The sequence below is a fragment of the Ranitomeya imitator genome, chromosome 5 (assembly GCF_032444005.1).
Source record: "Ranitomeya imitator isolate aRanImi1 chromosome 5, aRanImi1.pri, whole genome shotgun sequence".
Taxonomy (NCBI): domain Eukaryota; kingdom Metazoa; phylum Chordata; class Amphibia; order Anura; family Dendrobatidae; genus Ranitomeya; species Ranitomeya imitator.
In genome coordinates, this window is record NC_091286.1 from 215,978,955 (window position 1) to 216,006,078 (window position 27,124).

The 27,124-nt window shown below is 42.6% G+C and overlaps 1 protein-coding gene across 1 annotated transcript in view; it reads right to left on the bottom strand.

The window, feature by feature from the left end:
- UST (uronyl 2-sulfotransferase) overlaps positions 1 to 27,124 on the bottom strand; it is a 465,972-nt gene that overhangs the window by 233,196 nt on the left and 205,652 nt on the right. Inside the window, exon 2 of the mRNA XM_069725893.1 lies at positions 17,269 to 17,312. Coding sequence (XP_069581994.1) covers positions 17,269 to 17,312 — 44 coding nt within the window. The remainder of the gene's footprint in view (positions 1 to 17,268; positions 17,313 to 27,124) is intronic.

The following is a 27,124-nucleotide window of genomic DNA, read 5'->3' on the forward strand; positions in this document are numbered from 1 at the left end:
GACCGCTATCTCAGCCTTTGTGCAAGGAGGAACAGGAGGAACACTGCCAGAGCCCTGCAAAATGACCTTCAGCAGGCCACAAATGTGCATGTTGTCTGCACAAACAGTTAGAAACCGACTCCATGAGGATGGTCTGAGTGCCCGACGTCCACATATGGGTGTTGTGTTCACAGCCCAACACCATGCAGGACGCTTGGCATTTGCCACAGAACGCCAGAATTGGCAAATTCGGCACTGGCGCCCGGTGCTCTTCACAGATGAAAGCAGGTTCACACTGAGCACATGTGACAGACGTGACAGAGTCTGGAGACGCCGTGGAGAGCAATCTGCTGCCTGCAACATCCTTCAACATGACCGGTTTGGCAGTGGGTCAGTAATGGTGTGGGGTGGCATTTCTTTGGAGGGCCGCACAGCCCTCCATGTGCTCACCAGAGGTAGCCTGTTGTGATAGGCAATTCAGTATCACAATGGACATAGCGGTCAGAGCACATACAGTGATCTGACAATAACCCAAAATAATAGAACGAGCTCTGAGACGTGGGAACTCTGCAGACCGCAATCCCTAATCCTCTCCAAACAACACTAGAGGCAGCCGTGGATTGCGCCTAACTCTGCCTATGCAACTCGGCACAGCCTGAGAAACTAACTAGCCTGAAGATAGAAAATAAGCCTACCTTGCCTCAGAGAAATACCCCAAAGGAAAAGGCAGCCCCCCACATATAATGACTGTGAGTTAAGATGAAAAGACAAACGTAGGGATGAAATAGATTCAGCAAAGTGAGGCCCGACTTTCTTAACAGAGCGAGGATAGGAAAGATAACTTTGCGGTCTACACAAAACCCTAAGGAAAACCACGCAAAGGGGGCAAAAAGACCCTCCGTACCGAACTAACGGCACAGAGGTACACCCTTTGCGTCCCAGAGCTTCCAGCAAAACAATTAGACAAGCTGGACAGAAAAAATAGCAAACAAATAGCAAAGAAGAACTTAGCTATGCAGAGCAGCAGGCCACAGGAATGATCCAGGGAAAAACAAGTCCAACACTGGAACATTGACAGGAAGCATGGATCAAAGCATTAGGTGGAGTTAAGTAGAGAAGCACCTAACGACCTCACCAGATCACCTGAGGGAGGAAACTCAGAAGCAGTACCACTTTCCTCCACAAACAGAAGCTCCCAGAGAGAATCAGAATTAAACGAGGTTTAAACTTAGGAGAGGAAACCTTCATAGGAATATGACGAGAAGATAACCAAACCAAGTCCCCAACCCGAAGTCGGGGACCCACACAGCGTCTGCGATTAGCGAAACGTTGAGCCTTCTCCTGGGACAAAGTCAAATTGTCCACTACATGAGTCCAAATCTGCTGCAACCTGTCCACCACAGTATCCACACCAGGACAGTCCGAAGACTCAACCTGTCCTGAAGAGAAACGAGGATGGAACCCAGAATTGCAGAAAAATGGCGAAACCAAGGTAGCCGAGCTGGCCCGATTATTAAGGGCGAACTCAGCCAAAGGCAAAAAGGACACCCAGTCATCCTGATCGGCAGAAACAAAGCATCTCAGATAGGTTTCCAAGGTCTGATTGGTTCGTTCGGTCTGGCCATTAGTCTGAGGATGGAAAGCCGAGGAAAAAGACAAGTCAATGCCCATCCTACCACAAAAGGCTCGCCAAAACCTCGAAACAAACTGGGAACCTCTGTCAGAAACGATATTCTCTGGAATGCCATGCAAACGAACCACATGCTGGAAGAACAACGGCACCAAATCAGAGGAGGAAGGCAATTTAGACAAGGGTACCAGATGGACCATCTTAGAAAAGCGATCACAGACCACCCAAATGACTGACATCTTTTGAGAAACGGGAAGATCTGAAATAAAATCCATAGAGATATGTGTCCAAGGCCTCTTCGGACCGGCAAGGGCAAAAGCAACCCACTGGCACGAGAACAGCAGGGCTTAGCCCGAGCACAAATCCCACAGGACTGCACAAAGGCACGCACATCCCGCGACAGAGATGGCCACCAAAAGGATCTAGCCACTAACTCTCTGGTACCAAAGATTCCAGGATGACCAGCCAACACCGAACAATGAACCTCAGATATAACTTTATTCGTCCACCTATCAGGGACAAACAGTTTCTCCGCTGGACAACGATCAGGTTTATTAGCCTGAAATTTTTGCAGCACCCGCCGCAAATCAGGGGAGATGGCAGACACAATTACTCCTTCTTTGAGGATACCCGCCGGCTCAGATAAACCCGGAGAGTCGGGCACAAAACTCCTAGACAGAGCATCCGCCTTCACATTTTTAGAGCCCGGAAGGTACGAAATCACAAAGTCAAAACGGGCAAAAAACAGCGACCAACGAGCTTGTCTAGGATTCAAACGCTTAGCAGACTCCAGATAAGTCAAGTTCTTATGATCAGTCAATACCACCACGCGATGCTTAGCTCCTTCAAGCCAATGACGCCACTCCTCGAATGCCCACTTCATGGCCAGCAACTCTCGGTTGCCCACATCATAATTTCGCTCAGCAGGCGAAAACTTCCTGGAAAAAAAAGCGCATGGTTTCATCACTGAGCAATCAGAACCTCTCTGCGACAAAACAGCCCCTGCTCCAATCTCAGAAGCATCAACCTCGACCTGGAACGGAAGAGAAACATCTGGTTGACACAACACAGGGGCAGAAGAAAAACGACGCTTCAACTCTTGAAAAGCTTCCACAGCAGCAGAAGACCAATTGACCAAATCAACACCCTTCTTGGTCAAATCGGTTAATGGTTTGGCAATACTAGAAAAATTGCAGATGAAGCGACGATAAAAACTAGCAAAGCCCAGGAACTTTTGCAGACTTTTCAGAGATGTCGGCTGAGTCCAATCATGGATGGCTTGGACCTTAACAGGATCCATCTCGATAGTAGAAGGGGAAAAGATGAACCCCAAAAATGAAACCTTCTGCAGACCAAAGAGACACTTTGATCCCTTCACAAACAAAGAATTAGCACGCAGGACCTGAAAAACCGTTCTGACCTGCTTCACATGAGACTCCCAATCATCCGAGAAGATCAAAATGTCATCCAAGTACACAATCAGGAATTTATCCAGGTACTCTCGGAAGATGTCATGCATAAAGGACTGAAACACTGATGGAGCATTGGCAAGTCCGAATGGCATCACTAGATACTCAAAATGACCCTCGGGCGTATTAAATGCAGTTTTCCATTCATCGCCTCGCCTGATTCGCACCAGATTATACGCACCACGAAGATCTATCTTGGTGAACCAACTAGCCCCCTTAATCCGAGCAAACAAATCAGATAAAAATGGCAAGGGGTACTGAAATTTAACAATGATCTTATTAAGAAGGCGGTAATCTATACAAGGTCTCAGCGAACCATCCTTGGCTACAAAAAAGAACCCTGCTCCTAATGGCGACGATGACGGGCGAATATGCCCTTTCTCCAGGGATTCCTTCACATAACTGCGCATAGCGGTGTGCTCAGGCACGGATAAATTAAACAGTCGACCTTTTGGGAATTTACTACCAGGAATCAAATTGATAGCACAATCACAATCCCTATGCGGAGGTAGGGCATCGGACTTGGGCTCATCAAATACATCCCGGTAATCAGACAAGAACTCTGGAACCTCAGAAGGGGTGGATGACGAAATTGACAGAAATGGAACATCACCATGTACCCCCTGACAACCCCAGCTGGACACCGACATGGATTTCCAATCCAATACTGGATTATGGGCTTGTAGCCATGGCAACCCCAACACGACCACATCATGCAGATTATGCAACACCAGAAAGCGAATAACCTCCTGATGTGCAGGAGCCATGCACATGGTCAGCTGGGTCCAGTATTGAGGCTTATTCTTGGCCAAAGGCGTAGCATCAATTCCTCTCAATGGAATAGGACACTGCAAGGGCTCCAAGAAAAACCCACAACGCTTAGCATATTCCAAGTCCATCAAATTCAGGGCAGCGCCTGAATCCACAAACGCCATGACAGAATACGATGACAAAGAGCAGATCAAGGTAACGGACAGAAGAAATTTTGACTGTACTGTACCAATGGTGGCAGACCTAGCGAACCGCTTAGTGCGCTTAGGACAATCAGAGATAGCATGAGTGGAATCACCACAGTAGAAACACAGCCCATTCAGACGTCTGTGTTCTTGCCGTTCAACTCTGGTCATAGTCCTATCGCACTGCATAGACTTAGGTTTAATCTCAAGTAATACCGCCAAATGGTGCACAGATTTACGCTCACGCAAGCGTCGACCGATCTGAATGGCCAAAGACATAGACTCATTCAAACCAGCAGGCATAGGAAATCCCACCATGACATCCTTAAGGGCTTCAGAGAGACCCTTTCTGAATATAGCTGCCAGCGCAGATTCATTCCATTGAGTGAGAACGGACCATTTTCTAAATTTCTGACAATATACCTCTATCTCATCCTGAGCCTGACAAAGAGCCAGCAAATTTTTTTTATGCCTGATCCACTGAATTAGGCTCATCGTACAGCAATCCAAGCGCCAGGAAAAACGCATCGATATTACTTAATGCAGGATCTCCTGACGCAAGAGAAAATGCCCAGACCTGAGGGTCGCCACGCAAAAAAGAAATGACGATCCTAACCTGTTGAACTGGGTCACCAGAGGAGCGAGGTTTCAAAGCCAGAAATAGTTTACAATTATTTTTGAAACTCAGAAATTTAGTTCTATCTCCAAAAAACAAATCTGGAATAGGAATTCTCGGTTCTAACAAAGAATTCTGAACCACAAAATCTTGAATATTTTGAACTCTTGCCGTGAGCTGATCCACACATGAAGACAGACCTTTAATGTCCATTGCTACACCTGTGTCCTGAACCACCCAAATGTCTAGGGGAAAAAAAAGGCAAAACACAGTGCAAAGAAAAAAAAATGGTCTCAGAACTTCTTTTTTCCCTCTATTGAGAATCATTAGCACTTTGGGCTTCCTGTACTGTTGTGATAGGCAATTCAGTATCACAATGGACATAGCGGTCAGAGCACATACAGTGATCTGACAATAACCCAAAATAATAGAACGAGCTCTGAGACGTGGGAACTCTGCAGATCGCAATCCCTAATCCTCTCCAAACAACACTAGAGGCAGCCGTGGATTGCGCCTAACTCTGCCTATGCAACTCGGCACAGCCTGAGAAACTAACTAGCCTGAAGATAGAAAATAAGCCTACCTTGCCTCAGAGAAATACCCCAAAGGAAAAGGCAGCCCCCCACATATAATGACTGTGAGTTAAGATGAAAAGACAAACGTAGGGATGAAATAGATTCAGCAAAGTGAGGCCCGACTTTCTTAACAGAGCGAGGATAGGAAAGATAACTTTTCGGTCTACACAAAACCCAAAAGAAAACCACGCAAAGGGGGCAAAAAGACCCTCCGTACCGAACTAACGGCATGGAGGTACACCCTTTGCGTCCCAGAGCTTCCAGCAAAACAATTAGACAAGCTGGACAGAAAAAATAGCAAACAAATAGCAAAGAAGAACTTAGCTATGCAGAGCAGCAGGCCACAGGAATGATCCAGGGAAAAACAAGTCCAACACTGGAACATTGACAGGAAGCATGGATCAAAGCATTAGGTGGAGTTAAGTAGAGAAGCACCTAACGACCTCACCAGATCACCTGAGGAAGGAAACTCAGAAGCCGCAGTACCACTTTCCTCCACAAACGGAAGCTCCCAGAGAGAATCAGCCGAAGTACCACTTGTGACCACAGGAGGGAGCTCTGCCACAGAATTCACAACAGTAGCCTGACTACCATTAGGTACCGAGATGAGATCATCAAACCCCTTATGAGACCATATGCTGGTGCGGTTGGCCCTGGTCTCCTCCTAATGCAGGACAATGCCAGACCTCATGTGGCTGGAGTGTGTCAGCAGTTCCTGCAAGATGAAGGCATTGAAGCTATGGACTGGTCCGCCTGTTCCCCAGACCTGAATCCGATTGAACACATCTGGGACATCATGTCTCGCACCATCCACCAACGTTATGTTGCACCACACTGTCCAAGAGTTGGCGGATGCTTTAGTCCAGGTCTGAGAGGAGATCTCTCCGGATACCATCTGCCGCCTCATCAGGAGCATGCCCAGGTGTTATAGGGAAGTCATACAGGCATGTGGAGGCTACACACACTCCTGAGCATCATTTGTATATTATGTATATCTTTATTCAACCCATGTAATTATATATTACACATAAATTAATTTTGCACTCTGATTTTGTTGTTATTTTTTTTCCCTCTGGTGATGCCGTCTATCTACTGTGTGACCCATCTTTATCTCAGTTTATGAGCTGTTTTTTATATTCTTTTTTTGTTGTGCATTGTCAGTCCAATTTTTTCTGTAGCAGTTTAATCTATTATATTTGGTAGATGCCAATTTTCACCACACATAATTTTATGGACACAATTATACACACTTTATGCAGGATAGGATAAGCTATTATACTGCAGTGTAGTTATTTATGAAATGTAGGTCTTACATAGGCAGTTAAGCACTTACATCTTAACCCAGGTCCGAAACAAATCTATTCACAAATGAGAAGTGAAAACTATAACAAGTGTCACAAAAGATGAGGAACTAATAAACTTTTCTGCTTAGTCAAGATATGGAACTTTTGAATAATCAGATTTGCTTAGCTGTCCTACGTCTGTCCCTTCAAGATGTCACAAGTCAAGAGCAGCTATTATTATTATTATTATTATTTATTTATATAGCACCATTGATTCCATGGTGCTGTACATGAGAAGGGGTTACATACAAATTACAGATATCACTTACAGTAAGCAAACTAACAATTACAGACTCATACAGAGGGGCGAGGACCCTGCCCTTGCGGGCTTAAATTCTACATTACATTCTACAGCTATGGAGAGCATACAGAGGATAAGGCAAGAAAACAGACAACTAGGCACCAGTTTCCCAATATACTGTACAAGAAATAGGTCTAATACTGAGGCCCAGAATCATGAAGGTGTTTACGTCTGTTTTCTGGCGTAAAACACCTTCCTTTGTTGCAAAATTTTGGCGCAACTCGGAATTTGTGGAAAAATGTTGCTGCATTTGGCATTTTCATGCTAGTCCCGACCAACTTTGCAAAAATCGGCAGTGCATGCCCACTAAAAGTTACACCATCTCAGTGTCAAAATTTTGCCACTAATTTACTCCAGACTATGTGATGCGGCACAACTGTCCGGCCAAATTACTTGTCATCAAGCTTTTCCAGGAACAAATGTAGTAAAAGAACTTTGCACTCAGGTATGTACATACATTACATATGAAATATGCACATACCTATGCACATGACACATACAGTACTTGAAAAAATGACATGAATATGTTTTCTAGCAATGAAAGGAGGCAGAAATAAAACCTATAATCCTTTTCCGATGGAGATTTTGGTGATGCACTTGTGCAGAAGGCCAGAAGAATTACCTTATTCATAATATCCATTATTGACATACCTTTTTATTTTTACATAAGCATCAATATATGAGGTGTGTTTTGTGAAGTTAGCTGTATTTTTAGACACACTTTGCCACACATACTGTATCTTTATATACCAATACTTCACCTCTGTAAATAAGAATATTGAGGTTTTAAGGGCAGTCTATGGTAGAGGGCGTCTTCCATGCAACAGGTATTGGGTTTGAATTCTGGCCAAAAAAACTTCTATGTCACTAAAGGAGAATTTCAGCAGAATCCTTCGTAATTGCTGGGAATTCATCAGTATCTAACATAAGCATTGGTGGAGTGGTGCTCTGATTGAGCCATCAGTCTCACCCTTGCCAAACTCACACAGCTGGGTTGGCTGAGAGGAGTAAAGTAAACTCTCTGTTTTGCTTCTCAGAGAAAAGAGGGAGGAAGTGAGATGACAATACAGGAAACCGCCTCAATGATGTAGCGTTAAAAATAAAATAAATCACCCATCACTTTTTTTTAAATTATGTGCAATCGTCAAATGTCTCCTTTATATATTTAAAACAAATGGGATGAGCATTTCTCTTTAAATTGGAACAGATACCAATTCTTTGGGGCTTTATTAGAGAAAAATAGTCAGAGATAGGTACCAATGCCATTTTCCCTAATTTTCCCATGCCATATTTAACTTTTTAAAAATTCAGGCATTCAAATTCTAAGGGCATGTTTCCACGGTCAGTAAACACTGCGGGTTGGACGCTTTGTACTTATGCAGCGTCCAGATGTTACAGCATAGTGGAAGGTATTTCAAGAAATCCCATGCCCACTATGCGTGCACCGGCGCCCGCGCGTTACCTGCAGAGATGGACATGTGGCGCGTCTTTCCTGACTGCAGCACGTCTATTTATCTTGTGGAGACACAATTCACCCATACAATGTATGGTGATTCTGCACGGTTCAATGAATACATGCGTTCAATAGCCAGCAGCACTCTAGATGCAGCAAACAAGTGCTGCGTCCAAAGCGCTGCCTAATACGGAACATGTGAACATACCCTAAAAATGTATCATATGGACACATTTTATTGGATCCACTTGGGTGAAACACATTAAGGTGGGCTGCGCTGCTTGAGTAAATCTATTCTTCAGCAATGATGATGATAATACAACGCGTTTCAATGCTGTAACGGAGTCTTTATGAAATGGAACTAATTTTTTTTCCCACTTGGTAAAAATGTCGGTACAGAGTTGAAACACGTTGTGAATTAAAAAACCTAAATTATCATTGTTGTTGAAGAATTAGTTTACTCCAGCAGCACAGGTCACATTATGGGTTTCAATTAACTGGATCCAATATTTCCTGGAGGATTTACCCACCAGCCACAGGGGAGCAGCTGCTTCTCTTCATGCCTACATAAGAGCTGTACCTGTCACAACTCCACCAGGTGAGCAAAACCAGCACTTACCTACTCTCCCTCCATAACATATCACACTATTGCGAGCTCTGTTCCCACATCTAGATTTATTCAAGGACACATTATTTGTCATATGAAAATAGTATGACTGTACAGGTGGATTGGTGAAAAGATAGAGGATTTAGACTTTTTTTTTAATGTATAATTTTATTTTTATTTTTCTATGCTGGGAGGAAGCTGCGATTTTACTGTCTGCAGGTCAGAGAAAATAGTGATCTAAGACCTGCTTGCCTTTGCATCATTCTAATTAATAACCTGCAGAAAAAGGAATGCTGGATTGGCACAGATCAAGTCCCACAGCATGCACCTCTTCCCCAATGATACCGACACGAATCTGTGATGTCACTGAAACATCATAGGTTATGGCAGTGCTCAAACACAGGAAGGAAGCTACCATCATTGCCGATATTAGGGATCACATTGAGCATTGTGATATCTATTGACCGATCATATCACCTGCCTATCATTCAGGATGATTGGGCAGACACAGTTGCAGTCTGATCCTTTTAACGAAGCCCTGTTACCAAGTCAATAGTGACTAACGTTACTTCCTTGAGTATCCCAGGGTTTTTTTTTTTTTTTAAATTCGACATACGGTTCCAAAGATATGGACTTTTTTTATTTAGTGCTAATTTTTATAGTTTTTACTGGGGGGGTGGGTGCTCATAGGATAATAGTACAGTGATACATGATACATGATTCTAGTGAAATGAACCCTGTAAGCCATTCCACCTTAGTAAAGACAATAAAAAGTGCACTAAATGAAATGGCCCATCTCTCTGGAACTGTATGGCGGATCAAAAAAAAAAATCAAAAATCGGAATATTCAGGGGAGTATCCAAAACAAAGTAATAGCAGGTAGTGGCCACTTTTGACTTGGTGACAGGTCGTTTTCAGCTGCAAGGAGCATTGGTTGCTGGAAAGCAAGTACCATATTTTCCGGCGTATAAGACGACTTTTTAACCCCTGAAAATCATCTCAGGAAAGTCGAGGGTCATCTTATACGCCGTGTACGGCATGTGCAGGGAGCGGTCCTGGATGATTCCCAGAGTCTGGAGGAGAGGAGACTCTCCTTCAGGCCCTGGGATCCATATTCATGTAAAAAAAAGAATAAAAATATGGGGTATACTTATCCTCCGACGCCCTCTGGCTCTCAGCGGTGCAAGCAGTGGCCTGTGTTCCTAAGGATGCATTGAGCAAAGGACCTTAGATGACGTCATGGTCACGTGACCGCGACATCATCTAAGGTCCTTCGCTCAATGCATCGACATTATTTCCTCCAAAAATTAATCCTCTAATTGTTCTGTGCATAATGATGTCAAATATATGCACAATGTGTAACATATAATGACAATATACTGCTCAGAGCAAAAAACATTTTAGCTTTAAATATACCTCCCTATCTTAGTGTTAAATGCACTCCCTGTACATTAATAGTAATAATTTTATTTATAAAGCACCATCATATTCTACAGCACTTTACAATTCAGAGGGACCATGGACAGACATCACAAAGTAACACATAGTTGAATTATTACCAAGAGGAGTGAGGGCCATGTTTGCAAACTTACAACCTACAAAGAACTGTGGGGAGGGAACAATAGGTATCACATGTTTTTCAAGTATGGTAACGACATCATGAACCGGTAATCAGCCAGTACTTTCATGACATTGTTTGTGTGTTTTTAAAATGTTTATATTTGTTAATAAAGCTTTGTGATATTTTTAAACAAAAACAAAAGCTTACGCTGTTTCTCCGGTATTTTCATTGCTTGTATGTGGAAGTAGATTGAGGTAGTTGGTGACTAGTGTTGAACGATACCTTCCGATAAAGTATCAGTATCGGATTGTATCGGCCGATATCCGAAAAATATCGGATATCGCCGATATCGATATCCGATACCAATACAAGTCAATGGGACGCAAATATCGGAAGGTATCCTGTAATGGTTCCCAGGGTCTGAAGGAGAGGAAACTCTCCTTCAGGCCCTGGGATCCATATTCATGTAAAAAACAAAGAATAAAAATAAAAAAATATCGATATACTCACCCCTCCGACGGCCCCTGGCTATAAGCGGTGTAACCGGCAGCCTCTGTTCCTAAGAATGCAGGGTGAAGGACCTTCGATGACGTCGCGGCTTGTGATTGGTCGCGTGACCGCTCATGTGACCGCTCACGCGACCAATCACAAGCCGCGACGTCATCGCAGGTCCTTCACTCGCTCATTCTTAGGAGGGGAGACTGCCGGTTACAGCGGTTTCAACCAGGGCGCGTCCGAGGGTGAGTATATCAATATTTTTTTTTTTATTCTTTATTTTACACATGAATATGGATCCCGATACCGATTCCCGATATCACAAAAATATCGGAACTCGGTATTGGAATTCCGATACCGCAAATATCGTCCGATACCCGATACTTGCGGTATCGGAATGCTCAACACTATTGGTGACTATTTGAGTCACAATTATGAATCTGGAAAATGTTGTATTAATCTTTATTTCTGTGTTTTTCACAGTTTGTTCCAGTGGTTATATAATGGATTTTAGAGCCCGCGATGGTGCATGGCTCTCACAACTAGATGATGTATTCAAAGACACCAGTACTACAGGTGCAGAGGGGATTGATAGGGGATTAGGTGAAATCACTACTAAATTTAAAGACCTTATAAGGAAAAGGACTAAAATATGGTGGAACCGTGCTTTCCTAGATAAGTACTTACAGAAGGGGTTAATCCCAAGGGGACTAAGGGTGCAAGTATTCCCCTCCTTCCCTGTTGAAAATCCGGAGATACGGGAGAAATGGGAAAGTTATGCAAATACTTGTTCCTTCGGTTTCATGGAAATATTGAAAGAAATGAATGACGAATCTCTGAAGGATATTGAAGGGGAAATGGAGGAGTTACAAACCAACATTAAAAAGGGCATGTCATCTGATGAGTTAAAAAAATTTAATGCAGAGATACAGGAAGAGGTGCAAAAATGGGGCGAAGAAATTCAGCAAACTAAATCGAAAAAATTCCAACGGGATGTCAATGATAAGCAACAAAATAGGATGTATAAATGGCGTAATTTCAATGAGAGATCACGCCCCTATTATAGAAGTGACTCCCAATCTCATTCACGGTCCAGGTCAGTAAGACCTAACAAAATTGATATGCATCAGCCAAAGAAAAAGAATGGATCAGATATGGATAGCAATGGTGGGACAATGAGAGAAAATGATCGAAAAATGAACACCAGACAGAGCGCCAAAAAATGAACGGAGAGTAATAAATCCCAGGGAGGGCTTCAGGTAATAAACCTGAACATCAGCTTAGTGATACACAGCTAGAAGTATTAAGCAAGGGTTTGTCATTTTCCCCAACTAATAGCTTTAATTATTTCACAGCGTTGAAAGACCTCCATCTTTTTTCATTAAAATTGATTTTGAAAAAGTTACACTGCAATGGAGGCAATGATTTGGAAGGTTGGAGTCCGGCTGAGAGAGATACCATTCGGACTTTGGAGGAACTACTGGAGGAGCAAATCCCCGATGATGCAGGTGGGTTTCCAAAAAGCATCCTCCCCAGATCAACAAAGTTCCCCCCCTTGTCACTATGTCCAGCGGTGGAAGTATTTACGAAATTGGTCTCAGAAGATCTTAAAAAATTATCTACTCGCCGCCGATATGATAACCTGACCCATAAACAGAGGGAGGCTATTCGGCAATTACAAACACTTGACGATGTGGTGTTTAAAGCAGCTGACAAGGGGGGGAACATTGTGGTCTGGTCCATTGTGAAATACGAGCGGGAGGCTTTCCGCCAGTTACGTGACACGAATGTGTACATCAAATTGAGTCACAATCCAGTGGTGTCTTGCTCGACTCGACTCCAGAAAATCTTGATCAGGGCATTTGATTTGGGGATTATTAATGAGAAATTTTTAGATGGGCTCACTGTTATGTTTCCCAAGACACCGACCTTTTACCTACTCCCCAAAGTACACAAAGACGCCGTCAACCCACCAGGACGGCCGATTGTGTCAGGGATAAATGGTTTATGTGACCCTATTTGCAAGTTCATTGATTTTTATTTGAAATCCCTAGTAGAAACCTTACTCTCGTTTGTAAAGGACACTACTGATGTCCTGGCTAGGGTTGACGGCGTCTCTGTGGAAAGGGGGACACTACTGGTCACTGCAGACGTGGAGACGCTTTACACCTGCATCAACCATGATGATGGTCTTGCGGGCGGTCCGTTTTTTCCTCGAGACCTCCAACCTGGGCGGCCCTCTCTGTGAGCTTATTTTGGAACTGCTGCACTTTGTCTTAAACCATAATTTTTTCACCTTTAAAGATCAGTTTTACCAACAAAAACGCGGTGCGGCCATGGGGTTACTGGGTTACTGGGAGAGGTTGGTTTTTGGGGACGCAGGGGCGGGGGCCGCCGACCATGTGCTGTGCTGGTTGCATTATATCGATGATGTTTTATTGCTTTGGCGAGGGACGGTGCAGCAGTTAGATGACTTCATGGCAGAACTTAATACCAATATGTTTAATATCAAATTAACATATAGATATGATGAATTTAAAATTGATTTCTTAGACATCAGTTTGGAGGTGGACTCTTCCTCCACAATCCAGACTGATGTCTTTCGTAAAAAAAATCTGTCAATGCTTTAATGCATGCCAAGTCAGCACATAGTCAATCCACCGTGATGGCCGGCCCGGTTGGACAGTTCTTGAGGGTGAGGCGGATTTGCTCGACAGACACAAAATTTGAAAGTCAGGCCTTAGACCTTAAGGATAGGTTTAGACAACGGGGGTACAGAGATGCATTAAGAATGGGTACAATAGGGCTAGGTCGGTGTCTCGGGACTCGCTGTTGTATCGTAAAAACAAGAAAGATAAGCAGGAAGATAGGATATGCTTCATCTCGGTATTAAACGCGAGTGGGACAACATGCGCGCCATCCTAACTAAGCACTGGTCGGTGCTTGGAGCTGAGCCCTCCCTGGGGCATTTCTTAACAGACAGACCACTAATGACTCCCCGCAGATCTAAGAATCTAAGGGATTTATTGATAACAAGTCATTATGTGGCATTAAAAGTAAATTATTTTGGCAGCGCTAAATCGAGTCTAGGCTCCTTTAAATGTGGCCACTGCATCGCTTGCGCCAATGTCCTTCAAACAACTAAATTCAGTTCGGTGGATCACAAAGAGTTTTTGATCAAGGAATATATCTCCTGTAATACCAGCAACGTGATCTATTATGCTACATGTAGTTGTCCTCTCATCTACATAGGGTTAACATCACGGGAGCTGAAGATACGTGTGAGAGAACATGTACGGGACATTGGCGCAGCGAGGGGAGTGGAGGATATATCTACCCTCAAGACCATCCCGAAACATTTCAGGATGGTCCACAATTGTAACCCCAAAGATTTTATGGTTAGGGGTATAGATGTGGTACATGTTGGCATTAGGGGGGGGGGGGGGGGAAATGTAAAAAAACCTCCTAGCACAACGAGAATTAAAATGGATTGTTACCTTGGGAACCATGAAGCCGGCTGGTTTGAATGACTCCTTGAATTTTGGCTCCTTTTTGTAGAGTTTCCTTCATCCTTTAAAATCCCCTGCATTTGTTTTTAAATTGTACATGTGTGTGTTTTTTTGGTTTTAACAGTTGTTATTATTTTGTTATATTATATATACAGGCTCCTTCTATATGAATGGCACCTTATTTGTTCTTTTTGGATCTCACCACTTCTGAGAATATGGAAAAAGGAAAAAAAAAATCATATGGACTAACAAACTATTCAACTCTGTTTGTTTCAGATTGAACGGAATATAACATTGTACCATTGAAACCCTTCAGTTGTTGTAATATTGGACATTGTCGCTTTATTGTTAATGTATATATTCCATGTCCATGTCTAAATAATATAGACACACTATTGTTTACATTTCTAATGGCTTCTGCTGTGGTGCGCGTGTGCTGGCTGGGGGTCTGTGCTTGCCCCCCCTCTGACCGGCGATGTCCTGCTGCAGGCACGACTGGGACTCACTAGTCCCCACTTGTGCGTGCGGTGGAGAAGGTACAGGCAGGGGTGGGTTAACCCGGACGGCGGCCGGGGCATGCGCCACACAAACACAGCGGTGATTGCAAGAAGTCAGGTGATGGTCACATGATGAGTTTCCATGGATAATTAAGGTCCTGTAGACAGCCCAAACCACACTCCCCTTGAGAAAGCGAGTGCTTACAGCGGCGAAACGCGTGTCGGGGTACGTGCAGTGGGCCCCACATTCATAGGTGAGACATGCTTCCCTAGCATCCATATGCTTACCCACCAGGCCGGGTACTTTTACGGCTAGAGGTTTTACAATAGCTGGTGGGGTGCGGTATCCACACTCCCATAGGTTATTACAAGAATTGGTCTGTGTACTAATGATTTTTACCGCTCATGATTGGGGGTTGCGGCTACCTGTGATTTTTCTGGGAGCATTTGTTGTTTTTTCACCAGTTGTATTTATATCAATGCACTGAGGCAATTACCTATGTATTTTGAGGGCCACTCATAATCTGGTGTCTTTGTTTAAATAGCACTTTCATGACATTGTTTGTGTGTTTTTAAAATGTTTATATTTGTTAATAAAGCTTTGTGATATTTTTATACAAAAACAAAAGCTTCCGCTGTTTCTCCGGTATTTTCATTGCTTGTATGTGGAAGTACATTGAGGTAGTTGGTGACTATTTGAGTCACAACTATGAATCTGGAAAATGTTGTATTAATCAGCCAGTATCGGTATAAGTCCAGATACAAAGCGCAACAGGGTACATGGAGGGTGAAGAAACACATGATACACGGAGGAAATAGCCCAAAAACAGAAATATGTTAGAAATGCCACAAAAGCAGAAAGGGCAAAGGTAGAACAGACTAAAATCAGCCTTGGGTAATCTACTATACTTGTATAATTGTCTAGGAGTCACTTCCGTCTGTCTGTCTGTCTTTCTGTCTGTCTTTGTGTCTGTCACAGATATTCATTGGTTGCGGCCTCTGTCTGTCATGGAAATCCAAGTCGCTGATTGGTTGCTGGAAAACAGCCACGACCAATCAGCGACAGGCACAGTCTGGAAGAAAATGGCCGCGCCTTCCTCCCCGCAGTCAGTGCCCGGCACCCGCATACTCCCCTCCGGTCAGTGCTCACACAGGGTTAATGGCAGCGTTCACCACGGTGTAACGCACTCGGTTAACGCTGCTATTAACCCTGTGTGACCAACTTTTTATTATTCATGCTGCCTACGCAGCATGAATAGTAAAAAGATCTGATGTAAAAAATAATCATCTCGCAAGACCGCAATGCACTCTTCAGACCGGAGCGCGCGACGAGCGTCGGTAACCGCTTCGATCCGGGGGGCCAACGGAGGGTGAGTATATAACTATTTTTTATTTTAATTATTTTTTTAACAGGGATATGATGCCCACATTGCTATAGACTGCGTGGGCTGTGCAATATGTTACGTGGGCTATGCAATATACTACGTGGGCTGGGCAATATACAACGTGAGCTGCGCAATATACAACATGGGCTGCGCAATATACAACGTGGGCTGCGCAATATACAATGTGGGCTGCGCAATATACTACGTGGGTTGGGAAATATACTACGTGGGCTGGGCAATATACTACGTGGGCTAGGCAACATACTACGTGAGCTGTGCAATATACATGGGCTGGGCAATATACTACGTGGGCTGTGCAATATACATGGGCTGGGCAATATACAACGTGGGCTGTGCAATATACGTGGGCTGCGCAATATACTACACGGGCTGGGCAATATAGTACGCGGGCTGGGCAATATACTATGTGAGCTGCGCAATATACAACGTGGGCTGGGCAATATACTACATGGGCTGGGCAATATACTACGTGAGCTGTGCAATGTACAACCTGGGCTGCACAATATACTACGCGGGCTGGGCAATATAGTACGCGGGCTGGGCAATATACAACGTGGGCTGTGCAATATACAACGTGGGCGTACTGAGTGGGCTGTGCAATATACTACGTGTGCTGTGCTATACACTACGCATACATATTCTAGAATACCCGATGCGTTAGAATTGGGCTACCATCTAGTTACTTTATTTTTATGATAATGAAAGTTCTGCCTGGCGATAATGGAGGTTGTCCTACCACAGTATTTATCACCTATTCACAGGAGCGGGCGATATGATCAAAGATGGTACATAAATGAGCATACTTTGGGACAAGGCCAATCTTTGGTTAAGAATCTAAAGGGGCATCTGTAAACTTTTTAAATAGAATTACCTTTGGAGTTAGGGGACCATGATCATCCAAGAAAGTAGAGTTACCTGTGAAAAAGAAAGAAAATAATAAGATCCTGTATTTTTAATATGCTGAAAAAAAATATTTTAGTGTGATCAATAAGTATACTACTTTATGGAACATTAGAATTTTGGTAGTTCTGTCCTCACAGTAATTTTGCAACACAAATAGACACCTGGCACTTTTTACAGACAGAGTTTCAGAACATTTCCATAATTTGCAGAGAATGCTAAATCATTTCACAAGCAGAATAAACAATTTATACAATATGAAGGCAAAAATAATTTTGTGATAATGGGTTATTCTCAAAAGCACAATGTGGTCTTATTGTAATGTAAATATTTATTCATTTGTACCAATATAACTAATTTTAAAAGTTTGTCCATTTGCAAATAAACTCCCCACCCCGCCTCAGTGATTGCCATCCAGAATATATTTACTCTCATTGGATCTGCCCTGCTGTGGCTCCAATGTTCTTACACTTAGAAAACATTCTATACAATTATACATTGTATGGTCCTGTATAAAAGTCTGTCAGACCAATTATATAAACATAGATTGGCTCAATGACGTGCTACACACATTGGCATATAAACGTTTTTGATTTACCCCTGGTCAAATTACTGTTATTTTGAAAAGTTAATTAAGCAAGTTGAAGATGAAATGATCTAAAAAAGTCCTAAAGTTAAAGATGACATCTTTCCTTTTTCTTTTAGACAAAAAAGTATATATTTTCATCTTTTATATTTTAAAAAGTACAAAAAGGGAAATGGCCTGTTACAAACGTTAAGGCACCCTTGGAGATTTGTGTGTTCAAATAACTTTGTAGCTTGTTCACTATCATTGTTAGGAAAGGCCAGGTGATGCAAATTTCCCAGTTTTATAAAAACCCAGCCTCCTCTAACTTTGTGGCAAAAAACAGCAGCCACGGGTTCTTCTAAGCAGCTGAAAATGAAAATGGTGGAGGTCCACAAAGCAGGAGAAGGATATGAGAAATTAGCAAAGCGTTTTCAAGTTGCCCTTTCCTCAGTTCGAAATGTAATTAAGAAATGGCAGTTAACAGGAATAGTTGAGGTCAAGATAAGGTTTGGAAGATCAAGCTAAATTTCAGTGAGAACTGCTCATAGGATTGCTAGAGAGGCAAATCAGAATCCTGCTTGACGGCAAAAGACTTTCAGAAAGATTTAGTGACACTGGAGTGTGGTACATTGTTCTACTGTTCAGAGACACTTGTACAAATATGGCCTTCATGGAAGAGTCATCAGAAGAAAACCTCTTCTGCGTCCTCACCATAAAATTCAGCATCTAAAGTATGCAAAAGAACATCTAAACAAGCCTGATGCATTTTGGAAACATGTTCTGTGGTCCCATGCAGTTAAAATAGAACTCTTTGGTCACAATGATCAAAGGCATGTCTGGAGAAAAAAGGGCACAGAATTTCAGGAAAAGAACATCTCACCCACCATTAAGTGAGGTGGAACAATTATGCTTTGGGGTTGTGTTGCAGCCAACGGCATGGGGAACATTTCATGGGTAGAGGAAAGAATGGATTCAATGAAATTTCAACAAATTCTTGATACAAACATAACATCATATGTAAAAAATCTGAAGTTGAAAAGAGGATGGCTTCTACAAAGTGATAATGATCCTAAACACACATCAAAATTCACAATATGCTATCTCTAAGGGTGCAAGCTGAATGTTTACAATAGCCATCATAGTTCCCTGATCTGAACATTATAGAAACTCCACAGCTAGACCTCAAAATAGCAGTACATGCAAGATGACCCAGAAATCTCACAGAACTGGAAGAATTTTCCAAACAAGAATTGAAAGACATTAGCTGGCTGTAAAAAGCATTTACAAGCTATGATACGTACTTGCAAAAGAGGATGCTACTAGATACTAACCATGCTGGGTGCTAAAACTTTTGCGTAAATATATAGATTTTTTTTACCTAAAATACAAAGGAAATTAGTTATCTTTAACTTTAGCCCTTTTAGAGATCATTTTATCTTCAACTTGCTTAACTGTTCACAATAACAGTAATTTTGACCAGTGGTGCCCAAATGTTTACATGCTACTCTATCTGTGATGAAGGTACATCTGAGCTGAATACAGCCTTTGCTTGAAGCCACTACCATTTTTCACATTCAACAGACAGCTTTGAGCACATCTTTGATTCATCAACTTAGAGAATGAGACTTTTCAGGAGCACAAGGGGAAGAGAGAGGGTGTGTGTGGAACTGATGGACCTGGCTATTTATTGCTTGCGTTGAGAAACACGTGATGGTGTCTCTGCGGCTTTTCTACGTGCATTTGCATATTTTCCATAAGGGATGGGGCAGTGTTCTGGATCACTGCGTTGAGAAACACGTGATGGTGTCTCCGCGGTGTTGGATGTTTTGATCTCTGAGGTCATTCATCCTTATGTTTATAGTCCTTTTACTAGGCACTGCTCCTAATAGCCAGTTTCCTACTCCACATTGATGAGGGGCAAATACCCTGAAACAGCTGTCTGTGGATGGATACCATGTTTTGGCATAGGTGGTTTTCCTTTTTGGATGCTGCCCTTCCCGTGGTTGTTCCTTCCCGGTGAAAGACCTGGCTATTTATTGCTTGTGTTGAGAAACACGTGATGGTGTCTCCGCGGCTTTTCTATGTGGTCCTGATGGAAGGCAGTGTGCTGTTGAAAAAATTATTTTCAGTGGATGTATTAACAATAATTATCAATTTAACGTGCTTTGTGAAAAACAATGTGTTAGGTGTCGAGTTCCCACCTCTGCACAGGGGGAATCTCGAACCATCTCTGCTGCAGTCTCCCATTCTTATCCAGCCACAGTGGAGCCTGCTCAGCAGAGACATCAGTCCCAGCGTCTGGCTCAGGCTGATACTGTGCAACTGGTTACTGCTGCCCTTCCAGGCTCTGCCTTTGTAGCCAGCACTGATCAGCAGCGAGCAGGTCTTTCTGGGACTAGGTCCTGCTTTTCCCATACTGAGCATGCCCACGGGACGACCTGCCATTGGAGGTCGGGGGTCACATGCTCAGGTCCTATTGCGGCAACTATTGGACCATCTGGAAGGTCCCTTAGCACTGCTGCTATAAAAAATTTGCATGGCCGCTCGGCCATGCACTAGTGTATACTTGAAAACGTGTGTGTGTAGATGTGTGAAAGTTGCTCATTAATCATCTCCCTTCCTAGTGTTGTTGACTGCTCGCGAATAGTGGATCCTTGCTACCTAGTGCCAGACTGTGCTATTTGCACCTAACACACGATACTGCGTCCCATTGCAGTGACCTCCAGTACGGCGCCGTGCGCTAATAGAGCGCTTTCCTTACCAAGTCTGGGTGGTTAGTGGCGTCTGCCAGAGCGGCACTGCACTCACTCTTGTGCATTTAATTATTGTTTCCATTTACTCTGACAGCCCAGTAGCGGTGTCAAGCTCAAGAGATCTAGAGGAACTCTTTCCCTGAGTCTTGGGATAGAGTTCTGTGACTCTCTGCTTGCGCTCTTTGTGTGGTCTGCGGCCCTGTGACGCAACAGGGTTCGCCTCCTTCATACCGGGTGAAGCTAACCTGTGTGTATATCCACATTATACCACCATATAGTCCGTCATTACTCAGCAGCAAGTTCTATCTCTGCACGGTAGACCCCGGGCTGCGAACGCACCTTATACTTGGTGCGTTCCGCTAGCCCTAACACAATGTGACTAAGAATAACCCGTTAAGCTCTCTCTTCTGGGATAGTAATTTTAGTTACCGTATATACTCATGTATAAGCCAAGGTTTTCAGCATTTTTTTGTGCTGAAAATGCCCCCCTCGGCTTATACTCAAGTCATTGTCCCAGAAAAATGGCAGGGGAGGGGGAGCGGCGGAGCAGCGGCTCACAGAGGCAGGAGCTTGCGGCTACGGCTAAAGCCTGTGCCCGCTTCTAAAGAGGAATGAATATTCACTGCGCTGGCAGTGAATATTCATTTCCGTTATAGCGCGCACAGTTACAGCCGAAGCCACCGGCTTCCAGCAAAGAGAACACATCCTACTTACCTTCCTTGCACACCCTCGCTGCATCTCGTAACAGTGCCAGCAGCTCTCATAGGCATAAAGTGAATATTCATTGCCTTAATGAGCGGGGGACACGTCATCAATCAGCCGGAAGAGCTACTGGCGCGGAACGAGATGCAGCGGGGGCACACAGGGAAGGTAAGTACAATGTGTTTTTTAATAGGAACCATGCATACAAGGACAGGGATGAGGATCCATGCATACAAGGACAGGGATGCGGAGCCATGCATACAAGGACAGGTATTGGGAGCCATGCATACAAGAACAGGGATGAGGAGCCATGCCTACAAGGACAGGGATAGGGAGCCATGCATACAAGGACAGGGATGGGGATCCATGCATACATGAACAGGGATGGGGAACCATGCAAACAAGGACAGGGATGGGGAGCCATGCATACAAGAATAGGGATGGGGAGCCATGCATACAAGGACAGGGATGGGGAGACATGCATACAAGAACAGGGATGGAGAACCATGCAAACAAGGACAGGGATGGGGAGCCATGCATACAAGGACAGGAATGGGGAGCCATGCATACAAGAATAGGGATGGGGAGCCATGCATACCAGGATAGGGATGAGGCGACAATGCATACCCGGTTTATACTCGAGTCAATAAGTTTTCCCAGTTTTTCGTGGCAAAATTAGTCGGGTCGACTTATACATGAGTATATACGGTAATTATTTTTCTACATCCTTTCCAAGTCAGTAGTGGGAGACATATACCATATACTTTATTTTTATGTTTTTAAAATAAAATCAAACTGTTACGTTATTGGAAAAACTTTTATAATCAAGTACAAGTTCACTATCAATAGAAATGTTGCAGATTTTACCTGTGAGTTTTCACAGGTAAAATCAACATTTGCAATAGTTGCAAGGAATTGGGTGATTTTGTACTATAACTTGCTTGCTGCAGGCTTTTTTTAATATGGAAATTGACCTGCAGTGCAGATTTTTTAAATATGTGCCATTTAAATTTTGTTTCAGATTTTAAAGCAGTGACTTGATCCATTCATTTGCATACACTTTACAAAATTAATCAGCAGAAATTCCATTCATATCCAGTGTTTCCCAAACTCCAGTCCTTACGGACCCCTCGGGTCATGTTTTCAGGATTTCCTTAGTATTGCGCAAGTAGTGGAAATATCATCAAGGCATCAGGAATTGTCTCACCTGTGCAACACTATGAAAATCCTGAAAACATGACCCTTGGGGTCCATGAGGACTGGAGTTTGGGAAATACTGATATAGGCTTAGCCTAAAACCTTATACACATGGAAGCATGTATGGTGGCACTCAGAGTCCCTGTTGGCTCTCAACTACCATTACAGAATTATTAATTCATAGAATCATTGCTTTAAGGTGGAGAATACGGTACTTCTATAAGGCTAAATTCCCACATAAAGTTTTGATGTAGTTTTTACGTAACTATTTTAATTTTTTTCATTGCATTTTTGAGTGCCTTTTTTAACATGGTTTTTTATTGAGATTTTGACTTTGCAGTTTTCGTCTCTTTATTTTGTATGTCATGTTTTAAGTAAAGGTGCTTTTGTTTTGACATTTCCCAGTATTTGGATATGACAAAACTTTATTGCTATTTGCAGATTACAAATGATTTTTTAGTGCATCTCTGCAGCGCGGAAACATACTAAAAACGCATATTTGTATTTTACCTGCAGATTTTAAGATCTAATCCAATTCAATAGGGGAAATCGGCACATAAAACTTGGCGTACTCATAATAGAAGTAGATTTAAAAACACATGGCAGGTTAGTTTTAGATGCATAAAATAATAGCACAGTGGGCATGAAATTTCTATAAATCGTATCTACTTTATTGGAACTAAGAAGCTGCATTATTTGTGTAGTGATAATATGCAGCATCAAAAACTCATTTGGGGAACTAAACCTAATGTGGCATCTGAATGAGCTTGCTGGACTGGATTCCATCCCGTTACCGTACAGCAGGAATGCAGCACTCATATTCATTCATAAAAGTTTAAATGCTTTATGTGTTCAAGTAAAAACATGAGCGGCTGAGGACAGCAATATTGTAGATCAAAAAATGAAATAGTATTCTGGTGCCAGGTATGTGTAAATTTGCGGTTAGAGGAATTACAACTTAGAGACCGAAAAAGAGAACTCTGTCAACATACAGTGGGGTAAAAAAGTATTTAGTCAGTCAGCAATAGTGCAAGTTCCACCACTTAAAAAGATGAGAGGCGTCTGTAATTTACATCATAGGTAGACCTCAACTATGGGAGACAAACTGAGAAAAAAAAATCCAGGAAATCACATTGTCTGTTTTTTTAACATTTTATTTGCATATTATGGTGGAAAATAAGTATTTGGTCAGAAACAAACAATCAAGATTTCTGGCTCTCACAGACCTGTAACTTCTTCTTTAAGAGTCTCCTCTTTCCTCCACTCATTACCTGTAGTAATGGCACCTGTTTAAACTTGTTATCAGTATAAAAAGACACCTGTGCACACCCTCAAACAGTCTGACTCCAAACTCCACTATGGTGAAGACCAAAGAGCTGTCAAAGGACACCAGAAACAAAATTGTAGCCCTGCAACAGGCTGGGAAGACTGAATCTGCAATAGCCAACCGGCTTGGAGTGAAGAAATCAACAGTGGGAGCAATAATTAGAAAATGGAAGACATACAAGACCACTGATAATCTCCCTCGATCTGGGGCTCCACGCAAAATCCCACCCCGTGGGGTCAGAATGATCACAAGAACGGTGAGCAAAAATCCCAGAACCACATGGGGGGACCTAGTGAATGAACTGCAGAGAGCTGGGACCAATGTAACAAGGCCTACCATAAGTAACACACTACACCACCATGGACTCAGATCCTGCAGTGCCAGACGTGTCCCACTGCTTAAGCCAGTACATGTCCGGGCCCGTCTGAAGTTTGCTAGAGAGCATTTGGATGATCCAGAGGAGTTTTGGGAGAATGTCCTATGGTCTGATGAAACCAAACTGGAACTGTTTGGTAGAAACACAACTTGTCGTGTTTGGAGGAAAAAGAATACTGAGTTGCATCCATCAAACACCATACCTACTATAAAGCATGGTGGTGGAAACATCATGCTTTGGGGCTGTTTCTCTGCAAAGGGGCCAGGACGACTGATCCGGGTACATGAAAGAATGAATGGGGCCATGTATTGTGAGATTTTGAGTGCAAACCTCCTTCCATCAGCAAAGGCATTGAAGATGAAACGTGGCTGGGTCTTTCAACATGACAATGATCCAAAGCACACCGCCAAGGCAACGAAGGAGTGGCTTCGTAAAAAGCATTTCAAGGTCCTGGAGTGGCCTAGCCAGTCTCCAGATCTCAACCCTATAGAAAACCTTTGGAGGGAGTTGAAAGTCCGTGTTGCCAAGCGAAAAGCCAAAAAATCACTGCTCTAGAGGAGATCTGCATGGAGGAATGGGCCAACATACCAACAACAGTGTGTGGCAACCTTGTGAAGACTTAAGGAAAATGTTTGACCTCTGTCATTGCCAACAAAGGATATATTACAAAGTATTGAGATGAAATTTTGTTTCTGACCAAATACTTATTTTCCACCATAATATGCAAATAAAATGTTAAAAAAACAGACAATGTGATTTTCTGGATTTTTTTTTCTCAGTTTGTCTCCCATAGGTGAGGTCTACCTATGATGTAAATTACAGACGCCTCTCATCTTTTTAAGTGGTGGAACTTGCACTATTGCTGACTGACTGAATACTTTTTTGCCCCACTGTATTCGCTCATCCATAATCATAATAAAACAAAAAAACAAAAAAGATAAATGGACACAGGAGCGTATCAATAACTATAGATAACATTTTTTATAGAAACTCATAAAAAACAGAAACAAAATGAATACAAGTAAAAACTAATTTGTGGCAATAGGGGAGGGGAGCGATTCCTAAGTACCACGTCTAAACGGGAGTCACAGTCTATGGGATAAGCAGATATATATTGAAAGAAAGGGAAACAAGGGAGGGCAAAACAGGCTGTCAGGAAGATCGACGATACAAAGCAATTAGTGGCAAGATGTATCTAATATATAATTGCCTAGAATACTACTTCCTGCAATTTGTGCCAACTTCCTGTCCGGAGCTAATGTCTGGAGCTAATGTCCGGAGATAAGTGACGTCAACAGTGTCCAGTGTCTGATTGGTTGCCGCCTGCTGCGAGCGACCAATCAGAAACGTGCCGTACTGTGACACACTCCGCCCGCCATTTTGGTGTGATTTTTGAATTTTTACCTCACAGCAAGTTTCTACTGCGTGGAGGCGGGCCCAGTGACGTTGCTCTTCAAGCTCCTGCCGAATTTCGTCAAAAAAATGATAATACCATTTACCAAAACTATATATATTTAGTTGTGAAGTGGTTCAGTGACATTTTCACACCAATTTTGAACTTTTGTTTGGTGTTTTCTCCATATACTGCCTATTATTCACTGACTGTTATACTGAGAGACTGCCGTTTATTAACCTCTTCTTTGCCACATTGGGTATATTGCTCTATTATTTGCCACATAAGGACATTGTCCATTATTGCCCAGCAATTTCTCTGCAATATAAACTGCCTATTTATTAATATCTGCATTCCTGCAAAGAACTATTGCCTATTATTAACTGGCTATTTTCCTACTACCTGACACTGCCTCTTATTAACCTGTTGTTTGCCACCACCACGCTTAAAGCTGTTTAGCTTAGCCAACATGAGCTCTAATAGTAAGGATACTAATGACACAGAGCCCAAAGCTGCTGATGGCGCACGTAAGATTAGGTCTGATAGAAAGTATACTAATAATGCAGAGCAAAAAGACGCCGCTGCCGCACGTAAGCGCAAACAGCGTGCTAACAAGAGTCCAGAGGATAGATGCAAGCGCATGGACACTGTTAAGTATACTAATGACACAGAGTCCAAAGCTTATGATGGCGCACGTAAGATCAGGTCTGATATAAAGTATGGTAATGATGCAGAGCGAAAAGCCGCCGATGCCGCATGTAAGCGCAAACAGCGTGCTAAGTCTGATGTCTTTCATCCCTCCCCTCATAAGCATGTTCATGGATCCTGTGTAGCTGTACCTTAAATAACAAGAATTGTCAAGAGCTGGTGAGTGCAGCCATTTTTTGTTCTTTCTTACTATTATTTATTAATTGTATTATTCTTACATTTGAATAAAGTATATATGGATTCTAGACTCCCGATTCTTTAGAATCGGGCTGCCATCTAGTACACATATAAATCCTGTGGGGCAATAAAAAGTGCTTGTGCAAGAGATAAACAAAAGTCTTTATAGACTATAAAGTGCCAAGCTTGTATAAATCTAGCCACTGGAACTATATATAAAACATACAGTTGATTGATAGTAATAGCAGTCAAAGAATGTGGTCAAAGACCAAATATAAATAAACAAAGTTTTCAAATAAACTGGAAAGGTATTAATTAATATAATCCCAGTGACCAACATGATAGAAGACGTGGATGATGATCACGTCGTCTATCTAGCAGCCATGTGCTTTGCCATTGATACACATCGGAATAAGATTGTAATTAAGCTCTGGGTATTACTTGAAAAAATATTACACAATAGCAAATTATTAAAATCTCTAATTTTAGCCCATTTCTTAAATTCATCTCTTCAATTGCCACAATTTCCAACCCTACAAGCTTCAATTAGATCATGGAAACTACTAAACAAAAAACTAGTAGACCATTCCATCAAGGATAAAATACAAAAAATATTCCAATACGGA